Source organism: Podarcis melisellensis (assembly GCF_964234715.1).
Source record: "Podarcis melisellensis genome assembly, chromosome: 2".
Classification (NCBI taxonomy): Eukaryota; Metazoa; Chordata; class Lepidosauria; order Squamata; family Lacertidae; genus Podarcis; species Podarcis melisellensis.
This window is the reverse complement of record NC_138529.1, coordinates 116,672,810-116,686,237: the sequence shown is the minus strand read 5'-3', so window position 1 is coordinate 116,686,237 and position 13,428 is coordinate 116,672,810. Positions and strand designations below refer to the sequence as shown.

At 44.3% G+C, this 13,428-nt stretch overlaps 2 protein-coding genes across 3 annotated transcripts in view; both read left to right on the top strand.

Moving 5' to 3' along the window:
- The first annotated feature begins 62 nt into the window (after positions 1–62).
- The window catches only part of LOC309364535 (uncharacterized protein), a 140,853-nt gene continuing 127,487 nt past the window's right edge, over positions 63–13,428 (top strand). For both annotated transcript variants that reach the window (XM_081902032.1, XM_081902031.1), the window contains exon 1: positions 63–153. In XM_081902032.1, the coding sequence (XP_081758158.1) occupies positions 78–153 (76 nt within the window). In that variant the 5' untranslated portion in view covers positions 63–77. The remainder of the gene's footprint in view (positions 154–13,428) is intronic.
- Positions 715–10,338, top strand: LOC309364397 (uncharacterized protein). Its single transcript, XM_081901585.1, has 4 exons — positions 715–783; positions 2,888–3,600; positions 5,186–5,264; positions 6,681–10,338. The coding sequence occupies exons 2-4, from the start codon at positions 2,896–2,898 to the stop codon at positions 8,660–8,662; spliced, it is 2,766 nt and encodes a 921-aa protein (XP_081757711.1). The 5' UTR covers positions 715–783; positions 2,888–2,895; the 3' UTR covers positions 8,663–10,338.

Here is a 13,428-nt window from a genome sequence, read left to right as displayed (position 1 = left end):
TAATACAGTGGTACCTATGGTTACGTACTTCATTCGTTCCGGAGGTCCGTTCTTAACCTGAAGCACCACTTTAGCTAATGGGGCCTCCCGCTGCCACCGCGCTACCAGAGCACAATTTCTGTTCTCATCCTGAAGCAAAGTTCTTAACCCAAGGTAATATTTCTGGGTTAGCAGAGTCTGTAACCTGAAGTGTATGTAACCTGAAGCATGTGTAACCCGAGGTACCACTGTAATGATAATAAATAAATATGCAAATAAATAAACAAAAATAAAATAAAAACAATTTCCAGAGGGGTATCATGTTCTCTCTCGCAGCAAATTCAGAATATTGTGGCATCTATTTCCCCCTGGCACAAGCTCTCAGTCCCACTATCCTCACTTGTCAAAAAAAAAAGAGCTCATGCTATAATAAATGACCCTCTGACTGTTCAGTTCCACAAGACTCTAGAAACAAATACATAAGTAAGATAGAAAAAGGAAACAGAAACAACCAGGAGGAGAGGGGAAAAGGCGATTTGCTGCTTTACAGACAGAGATGGGAGAGAAAAAAGCTGGTAACTTGCAATCAGCGTCCCCAAAATCCCACCCTAAAAAAACCCAGCTGGTAGAGGACTTTGCAGATTCCATGGTCTCTGCAGAGTCCTAGAGCGGCCCAAAACTATAAAGGTCATAGAGTTGGGGTTGCCCACCCTTCCGGTTTCCGGCCTGGTCAGAGCGTTGAGATCCGTTTCCGGGAGCGATATCGGCAGTTGCAGAGCGCGCGGGAAGAGCGGTTGCGACCAGGTAGGTGAGTTGCGGAGAGGATAGTTCGGTAATAACAATAATATTAATTAATAACGGCAATAAAAATAAGAATTCCTGGCAATAATGAGAATAAGAGAGAGGTGAGCAGGTATCTGATCCTGTGTGCCAGCAAAGCCCCACTGAATTCAAGGGGGCTGGCTCCCCAGAGAGGCTGCTTAGGATTGCTGCCACGTTTTTACCCGGAAGTAAGGCCCCGTGGGATTCAATGGGGATCCTCCTGCAGGGTAAAGGTTGTAATCCTGCAGGGTTGCAGGTTGTAATCCTGTACCCGCTTCTCTGGGAATAAGCCCCCATTGAACTTCGTGGGGCTCGCCTCTGAGCCGACATGTAGAAAATTGGGCTCGAAATTTAGAAATTAAGTTGGGGGTTTAAAAAAAATTATTATTATTTTCCAACACAAATATACAATTATGTCAAATTTTCACAAATTTGATTCTTTTTAGACTTCCTTTGGCTTCTCTGACAATCATCCATAATTACTTCTCAGTTTACGCATTCCTCTGTTTATATTGCCATTAAACTTCCCTCCCACTCATATTTGTTTTTAACAATATATCTCTGCTTTCACAGTGCTTCTTGAAATCCCACCAGTGTTGTTTGTACATCACATGTGCTTTTCAGATATTCAGAAATGATGTGGGGTTTGTGGGGATGTTTACCCCGCGCCATATTGACTGGGGAGATCGCCTCCGTTCCTAAACTGATCCTAAAAGGATTCCCCTCTTTGGTTTCCTAAATCGATTGGGGCTAGATTTGTGATGTTGCGTTTTTCATTTCCCAAAGGAGCTGGGAAGCATTCCACGTTAATGTTAGCTTGTATCCGGCATGTAGGTTTTTTAAGTCTCTTCTCTCTCTGACTTTTAACTTATTTTAAACTGGTTTTTCCCGTTCTGTTTTAATTGTTGTAACCTGTCCTGTGACCTTGGTGTGGAGGGCAGGTAATAATAAATCATAGTAAGTCCTACTCAGGGTGGACCCATTAAGTTAGTCATGTCTATTAACTTGCCTATCTGGAGGGTGTTCAGTTTGTGGGGGGCTGCTCTAAAAGCACACACCCACCACCCAAAAAAAGATTCCTTGGCAGATTCCTGTATCTACAATTCAGTGTTTACTTGGCAATTTTTATTTTTATTAATTGAATTAATCTGATTCAGTCCAGTGGGGCTATGTGTTTAGAATTTTCAGTCCCTGCGGAAGCACAAAATTTAATCTCTGCTAAAATTTTGTTACTTGCGTATGATACTCAAACTCAAAAATGTTTGAGCATTGTATTATTATTTTCTTTTTTTATATAAGAATATGTCATTGATAAAAATGTAAAACTCAATAAAAATTACAGTGGTACCTTGGGTTACAGATGCTTCAGGTTACAGACTCCGCTAACCTAGAAATAGTACCTTGGGTTAAGAACTTTGCTTCAGGATGAGAACAGAAATAGCATGGCGGTGGTGTGGCAGCAGTGGGAGGCCCCATTAGCTAAAGTGGTGCTTCAGGTTAAGAATGGACCTCCAGAACGAATTAAGGTCTTAACCTGAGCTACCACTGTATTTTTTAAAAACAACAAAGTTTAGTGGCGACTAGTTGAAACTTTAGTTTTACCCAAATAGCAAGTTCTAACTGCCATGCTGAGTTGTTGATCTGCTGTTTACAAATAAATACAGTGCACCCTCTGGATACGAACTTAATTCGCCCTGGGAGTCCGTACTTACCCTGAAAAGTCTGTATCCAGAGGTGCTGCTTCTGCTCACGTGTGCGGCGCAATAGAGTGCTTCTGCGCATGCACAAAGTGCGCAGAGTGTTTTTGCGGATGCATGCGCAGCAAAACCCGGAGGTTTTTTGCTGCGTTCGCAACCCAAAATTATGTTACGGAGGTACCACTGTACATCTTTTGGAAAAAAATGTTTAAAAAACCCCAAAAAATCTCAGGTGACAACCACTGTAACCTTCGTTTGAGGAGCCATTTGGCACCTAGCCTATATATCTGAGTTTCTGACACTGGCCTTCCCTGTGGCATCTGAAATGCCACTTTGGGATTCGAGACTGTGGATGCATCTCATTGGTGCTGCTGTATTTATTTTCTTAGATCCAACGATGGTGGAACAAGAGGGTGCAGATTGCAAGCCGATGATGGATGAGGGAGGAGGAAGTCAGTCTTTTGAAGCAATGTATTCCCTTGGAAGCTCGGGAGATTGGCTTAATGTGAAGGAGGAACCTCAAGAGAATTCAACCCAGCTATGGGAAACACAGTGGCAACAGTACTTGAATACAGTGGAGCTTCCTCCCTCGGGAGCCCCACAGGAACCCACCCCTTGGGACGATGCTCCAACTTTCTTGGCCTCCTTCGAGCAAGTGGCTGAAGCCTACCGGTGGCCCAAGGAAGAGTGGGCGGCCCGACTCCTGCCTGCACTGGGTGGCGAAGCCGAGCAGGCCTTTAAAAGCCTGGAAGGCCCAGACAGAGAGGATTATGGGAAGGTAAAGGCCGCCATTTTGCAAGGAGACACCATGAGCAGGGAGAAGCACCGCCAGCACTTCCGGTGTTTCAGCTACCAGGAGGCCGAAGGGCCCAGAGGGGCCTATGCCCGGCTGCAGGAGCTTTGCTACCGGTGGCTGAAAGTCGAGAAGCACTCCAAGGAGGAGATTCTGGAGCTGCTGATCCTGGAGCAGTTCCTGGCTGTCCTGCCGCCAGAGATGCAGAGCTGGATGAAGGAGCACTGCCTCGAGAGCAGCACCCATGCAGTGTCCCTGGCTGAGGATTTCCTGATCAGGCACCTGGTGCCTGAGAGAAGAGAAGAGCAGGTAAGAGAGAGCTGAATCCAGGATGAAATCGGTCTCTGCCTTTTTCACAGGCCTTAACTCACAAGTAGACAATTTCCATAGTACTTAGAAGTAACTCGGGTCTCACATATTTGAAAGACCACCACTTTTCCTACAGACCTTCCTGGGTGTTAAGATAAGGAGAGAAGGCCCTTTTGGTTGCTCCACCACCCTCAGAAGTTGGGGTGGTGGTGGTCTGGGAATGTACAGCACTTTTGCTGTACAGCTTTTGTTGTACAATCGCACCTTGGTTTTCGAACAGCTCAGTTCTCAAACGTTTTGGCTCCCAAACCCCGCAAACCTGGAAGTGAGTGTTGCGGTTTGCGAACTACAGTGGTACCTCTGGTTGCGAACGGGATCTGTTCCAGAGGCCCGTTCGCAAGCTGAAAGGAACGCAACCCGTATCTGCGCGGGTCGCAATTTGCCGCTTCTGCACATGCACATGACATCATTTTGCGGGTCTGCACATGCGCGAGCGGCGAAACCAGGAAGTAATCCTTTCTGATACTTCCGGGTCACCCCAGGACTCAACCTGAAGCAAACGTAACATGAGGCATGACTGTATTTGTGGAAGCCGAACGTCTTCCGCGGCTTATGATTGGCTGCAGGAGCTTCCTGCAGCCAATTGGAAGCTGCGCCTTGGTTTCCAAATGTTTTGGAAGTTGAATGGACTTCTGGAACGGATTTCATTCGAGAACCAGGGTGTGACTGTATCCGGAAGCTGCACCTTGGTGCTGGGACCTGCCTTTGGAATGATCTCACCTGGTGCTGGCTCAGTCCGCTTAAAAAAATGTCAGAGAGCCAGTGTGGTTAGCGTGGGACTGAGAAGACCTGAGTTCAAATTCCCATTTAGCTCAGTTGCCGTCTCTCTTGCAGCCTGTGCTACCTCACAGGGTTGTGACAGGGAGAACATTGGATTAGTGCATTGTGGTGAGGGTGGACCTCCCCGACGTATTTTTGATTAGTGAACAAAGCTAAAATTTAAAGGTAACTTAAATAAATTTGCTAAATTGAACCCACAGGGCATCAGATTTTTTTCTGGCAAATCCACATCATGGAGATGACTTTTTTAAAATCCCACACATTTTTACCCCAATTTCCACAAAAGTTTATACCCTGCGGCCTGCACTTCCTCCCAGAGGAGCTCAGTGTAACAAACACAGCAGTGTTAAAGCAGTAAGATTAAAATACCTGTTTAAAACACCTAAAAACAGCAACACACACACAAATGTAAAGCTGGTGTACAACAACAACAACAAGATGGAACCAAATCACATGTCAGCCTGCCAAAACAGAAAAGTCATGTAGATTTTCCTGAAAACTTCCGCTGGATTCCCCGGGAAAAAATCCTAAATTGGTGATTTAGCAGGTTTATTTAAGCAACTTTAACAGGTGATTTAGCAGGTTTATTTAAGCGACTTTTACATTTCAGTTTCCTCCACTGAAAATGAACCATGTTACATTTCCATACTGTGCAAATATCTTTAATAGGTGCTAATTGATCGAGGGGAATGGTTCTGTTAAGACACGACCCCCCTGCCTGATGGGTTTTGCATTATTCTTGTAGGTGGCTGCGCTCCCAGAGGAAGGATCTGTGAATCTTCAGGAGACAGAGAGTGAATCATGGGAGGATGACACTGACATTGGTAAGAATTCCTTCAGCCAGAGTTTATTTCTGCAAGCGTTTGGGCTTTCCCCCACAAGGCTGTGGGTACTTTCCTCTTTGTATGTGGCTGTTTTGGCCGCAGCGGAATGGCATGCTCAGCCTGATCGTTAGAAATAGAAGGAAAAGGTTACAGAGGTTAGCAGGCACAACTTGGATAATGCTATCCACCAGCCAACAAAATCAAACTAAGTTGGGTAAGAATCTTTTTTTAAAAAAATCTGAAACACTTCTAAATATCTTAAGTAGATGAAATACAGTTTTGATCCAGTGTAAAGATACATTCAAAACAAATAAAATTGCAAAGAGTGGTGCATAAAAATCAATGATTTAAAAAATAATTTTAAAATTTAAATCGTATTTTTAAAATAAAATGCTTTTGGAGGAAACATCTTTCTAAAGATAGTTTTCTATTTAAGTTACATTATAGTCCAAAGGCTATTCATCAGGAAATAAAGATTTGTTTTAAATTTTTCATGTGTGCTAAAACTCAGTCTTAAGGTTTAGTTTTTTTAAAAAATGTTTAACCACATCAGTTAACAAATATGGATACATATGCTATAATGTTATTGCTTTAGTTAAATAAATTGTTTAAATTATTATTAAGGAAATAATTGTTTTTCTCCTTCCAATAAAGCACAGCAGAAAAGTTGTCCAAATATAAACAGTTAACTTATTAAACCTCACAATAATTTCATAATTATCTGTCTATGTATTTCTAATAGTATAACCAAATCTGCAATTTTTGATATAACTGTAAAAACTACTCTGAAAATTTATTATTCCAAAAATGAAACCTTCATCTGGTTGTAAATATTAAGATTATACCAGCAAGAATGAGTCTTTCTGTAAAAAAAAGAAAGAAAAGATTTAAATTAAGTCTTACTGACTAATGATTTAAATCAAATCCACCCTGTTGCAAAGAAAGTACAATAACAATCTGACCTTTCTGTTCAGGTCAGAGCTTGAAGAAAATCCTTATAGAATCAAAACGTAACCGTGAAATTTGTCACAAGGCCAATAGTCAAAATACAGTGGTACCTCTGGTTGCGAGTGGGATCTGTTCTGGAGGCCCATTCGCAACATGAGCAGAACGTAGGGTCGCGATTTGTCACTTCTGCGCATGCGCGTGACGTCATTTTGAGCGTCTGCGCGAGTGTCAAAACACAGAAGTAACCCTTTCCGGTACTTCCAGGTCGCCACAGAACGCAACCTGAAAAGATTTAACCTGCAGCAAACATAACGAGGTATGACTGTAGATAAAACTACAAAGATGAGAGTTAGTAATTATTTACTGTTATAGTTTCTGGCAAGACTTAGGTAGACAGAAAACGTGCCCTTCATCATTCTCTTGGTCCATGTAAACGCTTAACAGGAGAACTCTTTGTCATTTCAACAGATCTTGGGACAGTGCAGGAAGATGGAAGCGAGAATTATCTGCCTGAAGAGAATGGGCAGGAGAACCTTCCACCTGAGATGGGGTCATGGGGTGTGTCGGCAGAGAGAGCCAAGGACAACAGTCCCCAGTATTGGAAGGAGGGAGACGTCTTGGAGACTAGTCACAGAGAGGAACGGCAGCAGGTGATCTACCTGAGGAAAGATGGGCAAAGATCTGTTCTTTGTGAGAAGGTTGACAGGGAAGCAAGTATAACTGTGATCTACCAGGGAGCCATCAATGGCAAGAGAAGTGGGAAGGCCTCGCGCACTCGGGGAAAACTGCACAAATGTTCCCACTGTGAGAAAACCTTTAGTTGCCCAACACACCTGAGAAAACACCTGATACTGCATTCAGCTGAGAAGCCCCTTAAAAATATTGGAAGACACCACACTGGAGAGGAACCCTATAAATGCACAGATTGTGGAGAGAGTTTCTCACAGAGCTCATCTCTTGACAGCCACAGAAAGGAGGTGCATCAGGAAATGAAATCTGCCACCCTGCGGAAAAATGTATTTGGTGGGCAGAAGGGATACCACACATGCCCCGAGTGCGGGAAAATATTCTTCAAGCCATCACAGCTGAAAATACATAAACGTCTCCACTCTGGAGAGAAACCCTATCGGTGTATGGATTGCGGAGAGTGTTTTATGTGGCAGTCAGGTTATATTCGCCATAGGAAGGTGTGTCGCCAGCAAAAGAAATTGACCCTCCCCCTGCCAAAAGAATCTAGTGGACAAGGGAGATCCTACCCGTGCCCTGAGTGTGCGAAAACGTTTGACAGGCCATCGCACCTAATAAGACACCAAGTTGTTCACACTGGAGAGAAACCTTATAAATGTGCTGATAGAAAATGGATTCACCAGGGAAAGAGACTGGTCCCTCTTCTGAAAAAACTACCCAGCACACGAGCCTCCCGCTGCTGTGAGTGTGGAAGAAGGTTCAGCAAGGCTTCACACCTCATAAGACATTGCCTCCGCACTGGAGAGGAGACCTACAAATGCGCCGACTGTGGGGAGCGTTTCTCACGCAGCTCATGTCTTGCCAGTCACAGAAAGGAGATGCATCAGGAAATGAAATCTTCCCCCGTCCAGAAAAACGTATCTGGTGGGCAGGAGAAATGTCACCAATGCCCTGAGTGCGGGAAAATATGCTCCCACTCATCAGTGCTAAAAGCACATCAACGGATTCACACTGGAGAGAAACCCTATCAGTGTACCGATTGTGGGGAGTGTTTCATGTGGGGTTCATCTCTTTCCCGTCATAGGCAGAAGGCTCACCAGGGACAGAAACTGGTCCCTCTTTCGCACAAAGTATCCAGTGGACAAGGGAACTCATGCCCGTGTCCCGAGTGTGGGCTAGAGTGCAGGTGGATATCGCAACTAATAAGACATCAGCGCATCCACACTGGAGAGAAACCCTTTAAGTGCACCGATTGTGGAAAGCGTTTCAGATGGAATTCATATCTTGGTTACCATAGGAGAAACTGTCATGGGGGAATGAAATTGCTCCCCGATGTGCAAGGGGGGGCCTCCCCACAACCTGAGCATGGGCAAACATTCAGCAAGACGTCACACCTAATGAGACGTCAAAAGATCCACACCGGGAAGAGCCGCCACATCTGCTCCGACTGCGGGAAAAGTTTTGGTCGAGCGTCGCACCTCGTGAGACACCAGAGAATCCACACAGAGAAGCAGCACAAATGCCCCGACTGCGGGAAAAGTTTTGGTCAAGCGTTGCACCTCGCGAGTCACCAGAGAATCCACGCGGGAGAGAAGAGGCACAAATGCCCCGACTGCGGGAAAGGTTTTGATCGAGTGTCACGCCTCGCAAGACACCAGAAAATCTGGATGGGAAAGAAGTTTTACAAATGCTCCGAATGTGAGGAGAGTTTTTTTTGCAGGGCCAGCCTTGAGAAACACAAGACGTCTCACTCTGAATTGTAGGCCCTCAAGAGTGCGCCTGAGCAACTTAACAGAGGGGGTCACCACAGAAAAGGCCTCCCACCCCCATTGCTGACTTCCAAATTTCCTGGCTCATTTTGATTAGTTTAGTTTAGTCAGACAAAATGCCAGCTTGTTTACTAGCCTTTTGGTAAAAAGACTGTAATATAGTTCCAAAATGTAATTCATTTAGACCAGGTAGGTTTTATTAAGGACAGGTCGGTCACTGACCCAATCCACAAACGTTGAATTTTGTCCGTTATATAAAGTAACATAAAATTCCTTCTCTCTTTAGAGTAAGCTTCTGATAACAAATTTGTAACTTTCAAACCATCAAAATACGAGAGGGGAATTCTTAGGTGTGGTGCCTTGATTATAGGCTAACAATGTGGTTAAGCAAATTATTGAAAAATCAGCAAAGTTTTGGACTTTCCAGAGAAGAACAAAAAAGTAACTCATTTGACACCACTTCCAATAAACAACAGTGTCATAGGAGTGCTTATCCCTAAAAAGTCTCAAAATGATTTTTTAAATCCTTTATTAATAAATATTAAGTAATGTTGGGAGTGGTGGGGGGATTTTTTTTTTCAGTATGGCGTGGCTAGGAAGAGTAGGTGCCATAAGATTGTTAGATCCAAATTCATATCAATTTAAAGTTCTGCCTACTGAAATTCCAAAAGCTAAACTTGAGGCAGAATTTATTCAATTCATTTCTACGTGGAAGGTGGGGAGGAATTCAAGATTTACAGCCAAAGTTATCTACAGCATTTGTAAGGCCTTTCAAAATTATCAGCTTAGTGATGACAACAAAAAACAATGAATTGAAATGGAAAAATAACTAAATACCTTTAAACAAAATTAGAGCAAATTCATTTATCTCCATTAGAGAATTTACGACCCTTGCCTAAAATGTACCTTTAAATTTTGGATTGAAAAACTGAATGTGTGGACACTTAATTCATCCCAGTGCATTTATCATCCTCTCTTTTTATAGCTCTGATAAGTGTCATTAATCTGTCAATTGGGAAAGGAACTATACCTAGCATAATAAATACCTTCATGATGGAGTTCAGTTAAAATCCGGCCAACAATTAAAAGAAGAAAATATCAGGCACTCCTGGTATAGTATACACCAAATTCTCCATTTTTGGACATACACACATAACCGCCTGTAGTGAAACGCAGGCTAATATGGAAATTAATTAATATGGAAATGCTAATTACACAGTGTAAGAACCCAGTTTCTTAAGGGAACTAGTTTCCAATACTTATATGGGCTATCAAACTGTTAGAGTAGAAAAAACTCAGATCCAAAAAACTCACACCCCTTTTTTATATACAAATTTGTTTAAAGAAAAGAGAGAGGGAAGGAGCCAAATAATTAGCTCACATGCACAGCACAATAAACATCAGTGCATCCATCTTAATTTACACATGCATTGATAATATGTGCTCCAAATGTTCAAATCAGTTACCAAACCAGGTTGGCGTACATAGAGTTAGTGTTTCTGTGACTTGGATTGGAGTTAACCTGCTTTGCAGCCGCTGCATATGTTTTCCCCAGTACAATTTATTCTTTGTAAAATGCATTTTCTGACGCACTCTTTATTTGTCTGTTCTGCTCCTTAAGTTGCTGATCTCCTACTTTACAAGCTTCCAATAAATATTGAGAAACAATAGCAACTCTGTCTGGTGTTTTGTTACGATCCAATTACTCCCCCGCTCCCCCAGCAATTTAGTATTACCGTTAAATGTTTTCATCTCCTACCTTTCTCCCCGTGTGGAATTCAAGGCAGCTTCCGACGTTTAAAAGCATTATAAAATGCAATAATGTAATAAAAGCAAACTAGTTAAGAACAAAAGCTGAAATCCAGCAGAACACATTTAGAACCTGCAATTAAAATAGAGTTTGCCCTGATAGCAGCCCGGATCTTTTGCCCAACGTGTGACTCAAACCCATGACCCTGAGATTCTTATGCTCTACTGTCTGAGCTGGGAAGAGGCTCACTGTCTTAGTGCATGAGCAGGTTCAATATAGGGAGATACGATCTCTCAGGTAGCCTGGGACCATAAATGGACACCGACAGGTATTGTAATTGAGAATATTGCCATTGGGCGCCCATTGGTAAATAGCATCTTGCCCTCAGTAAAGGCTATTTGTAAAAAAATTCTCCCTCTGTTCCCATCAGCTGATCTTGTGTACAAAATCCCACATGCGAACCACATCTTCACATCAGGGTGACCCCATAAAGTCAATTTCGCAGGAGCACATTGCTCTGCTTGTTGTAATCAAAAGCTTTGTTAACTGAACCCCTGCATTTTGTAGGGCTGCCCCAAACTGGTGATACATCCCACAGGGGTTCATAGTTAACACCCAGAAATCCCAACAGGACCCCAAATTTCAGGGTTCGCAGTTAATGAGGCTGTGAAATAAGTGGCCTAGCTGCTTTCTCTCTTTGACATGTCTAGAACCCAGAGCCACCTCTGCAGATGAGGCAACTTGTGTGATATACAAGGTGGACAATTACCCCAAAGAAACTTCCGAAATAATGCAGTAATGTGGGTTCTCCTCGCCTTCATTTCCCACCCGACTCTTATTCAAAGGCACATACTGCCTCTGACTGGAGAGCTTTATCCACCATTAATCTGTCTAATCCCCTTACATCAGTGGCTGTTGCTGCTCCCTGTGGCAACGGGTTCCAAAGTTTAACACTGCTGTGTGAAGCATTTCCTTTTGTCCTAAATCCCAAATGTAACCTTCCACACATATGAATTGTTGCATCCCACTCAATCACTTTGGTTGTCGTTTTCTGAGCCTTTTATAGCTCCACAATATATTTTTTTAAGGCATGATGACCAGAACTCTACACATTCTGGATCTCATCTAGACTAGCATCAAATCCAGGGGTAAGCAACCTAAGGCCTAAGGGCCGGATGTGGCCCAATCGCCTTCTAAATCTGGCCCATGGACTTTCCGGGAATCAGCGTGTTTTTACATGAGTAGAATGTGTGGTTTTCTTTAAAATGCATCTCTGGGTTATTTGTGGGGCCTGCCTGGTGTTTTTACATGAGTAGAAAGTGCTTTTATTTAAAATGCATCTCTGGGTTATTTGTGGGACATAGGCACAAATATAGGCACAATATTTCCCCCCAAAAATATAGTCTGGCCCACCACATGGTCTGAGAGACGGTGGACCGGCCCACGGCTGAAAAAGGTTGCTGACCCCTGATCCAATCCATCCAATTCCTCTAACAAACACAGGAAGTTGATGCTTGATGTTTGCCCCTTAAAGGTATAGTATCTCTGAACAGAGACGCGGGTGGCGCTGTGGGTTAAACCACAGAGCTTAGGACTTGCCGATCAGAAGGTCGGCAGTTCGAATCCCCACGACGGGGTGAGATCCCGTTGCTCAGTCCCTGCTCCTGCCAACCTAGCAGTTCAAAAGCACATCAAAGTGCAAGTAGATAAATAGGTACCACTCCGGCGGGAAGGTAAACGGCGTTTCCGTGCGCTGCTCTGGTTTGCCAGAAGCGGCTTAGTCATGCTGGCCACATGACCCGGAAGCTGTACGCCTGCTCCCTCGGCCAATAAAGCGAGATGAGCGCCGCAACCCCCGAGTCGGCCATGACTGGACCTAATGGTCAGGGGTCCCTTTACCTTTACCTCTGAACAGGGAGGTTCTCTCTGAGCTGTCATGGTATCCAGATATTCTGCAGTGCACAGCCCCTACATTTAAGTGGAGCTAGCTGCCTTTGTGTCAGGAGAAAGCCACTCCCGGTCCCTATGAGAATTATAAATAGAAATGCCATTTTTGTGGAATGACAGGGGCTCCCTGCAAGAACACATCGCAGTGTGTGCTGTGGTTCTTTGAATGCCAGCCATGCCGTCCAAGATACTCCATTCCGCTTCTCCCTCAGGTATACTCCATTCCATTCCTACTGCCCCAGTTAGGCATGCAGTCCTCTCCACCTCTGTGGTCGGCCTTAACCAACATGGCCTCACTAGAGTTTTGGTCTTTGGTCCACCTTTGCCATGGCGTGGGCCAGTCTGTCAAAGTGAAGGGTCCTTGAAGATAGGCAGAGTGTCCCTCAGCTTCATTGGATGTCCATGATTTCTAGTGTTACGAGGGAGAAAAACCCACTTGCTTTCTCCATGCATAGATTCAAAAAACTTCTATTGTGTCTCCTTAACTCAGCTTTCTCTAATTGAAAATAGCACCTTGGTGGTTGTCACTGCCTCCTGCAGAAGTGAGTTCCATAGTTCAACTATGCGCTGGGGGGGCTCCGGGGAGAAACATGGCGGCAGCGCTGAGGAGCCTGAAGGGAATGGTTGGCCTGGTGACCGGTGGGGCTTCAGGCCTAGGCCGCGCCATGGCAGAGCGGCTGGTGCAGCAGGGAGGCAGTGCTGTGCTTGTGCCCAAGTCTGATGGGGAGAGCATGGCCAAATCGCTGTGAGAGAGATGCATCTTTGCTCCGGCTGAGGTAACATCAGAGTCAGATGTGAAGAAAATGAAGAAGAAGATGAGTTTGGATTTGATATCCCGCTTTATCACTACCCTAAGGAGTCTCAACTAAGGGACACGGGTGGTGATGTGGGTTAAACTACAGAGCCTAGGACTTGCTGATCAGAAGGTCGGTGGTTCGAGTTTGAAAGCATGTCAAAGTGCAAGTAGATAAATAGGTACCACTCCAGCGGGAAGGTAAATGGCGTTTCTGTGCGCTGCTCTGGTTTGCCACAAGCGGCTCAGTCATGCTGGCCACATGACCCG

Coding starts and splice junctions, on each gene's coding strand:
- LOC309364397 (XM_081901585.1), top strand. CDS start 2,896: ATGGTGGAACAAGAGGGTGCAGATTGCAAGCCGATGATGGATGAGGGA. Junction 3,601..5,185: donor CTGAGAGAAGAGAAGAGCAG/GTAAGAGAGAGC, acceptor TTATTCTTGTAG/GTGGCTGCGCTCCCAGAGGA. Junction 5,265..6,680: donor GGAGGATGACACTGACATTG/GTAAGAATTCCT, acceptor TCATTTCAACAG/ATCTTGGGACAGTGCAGGAA.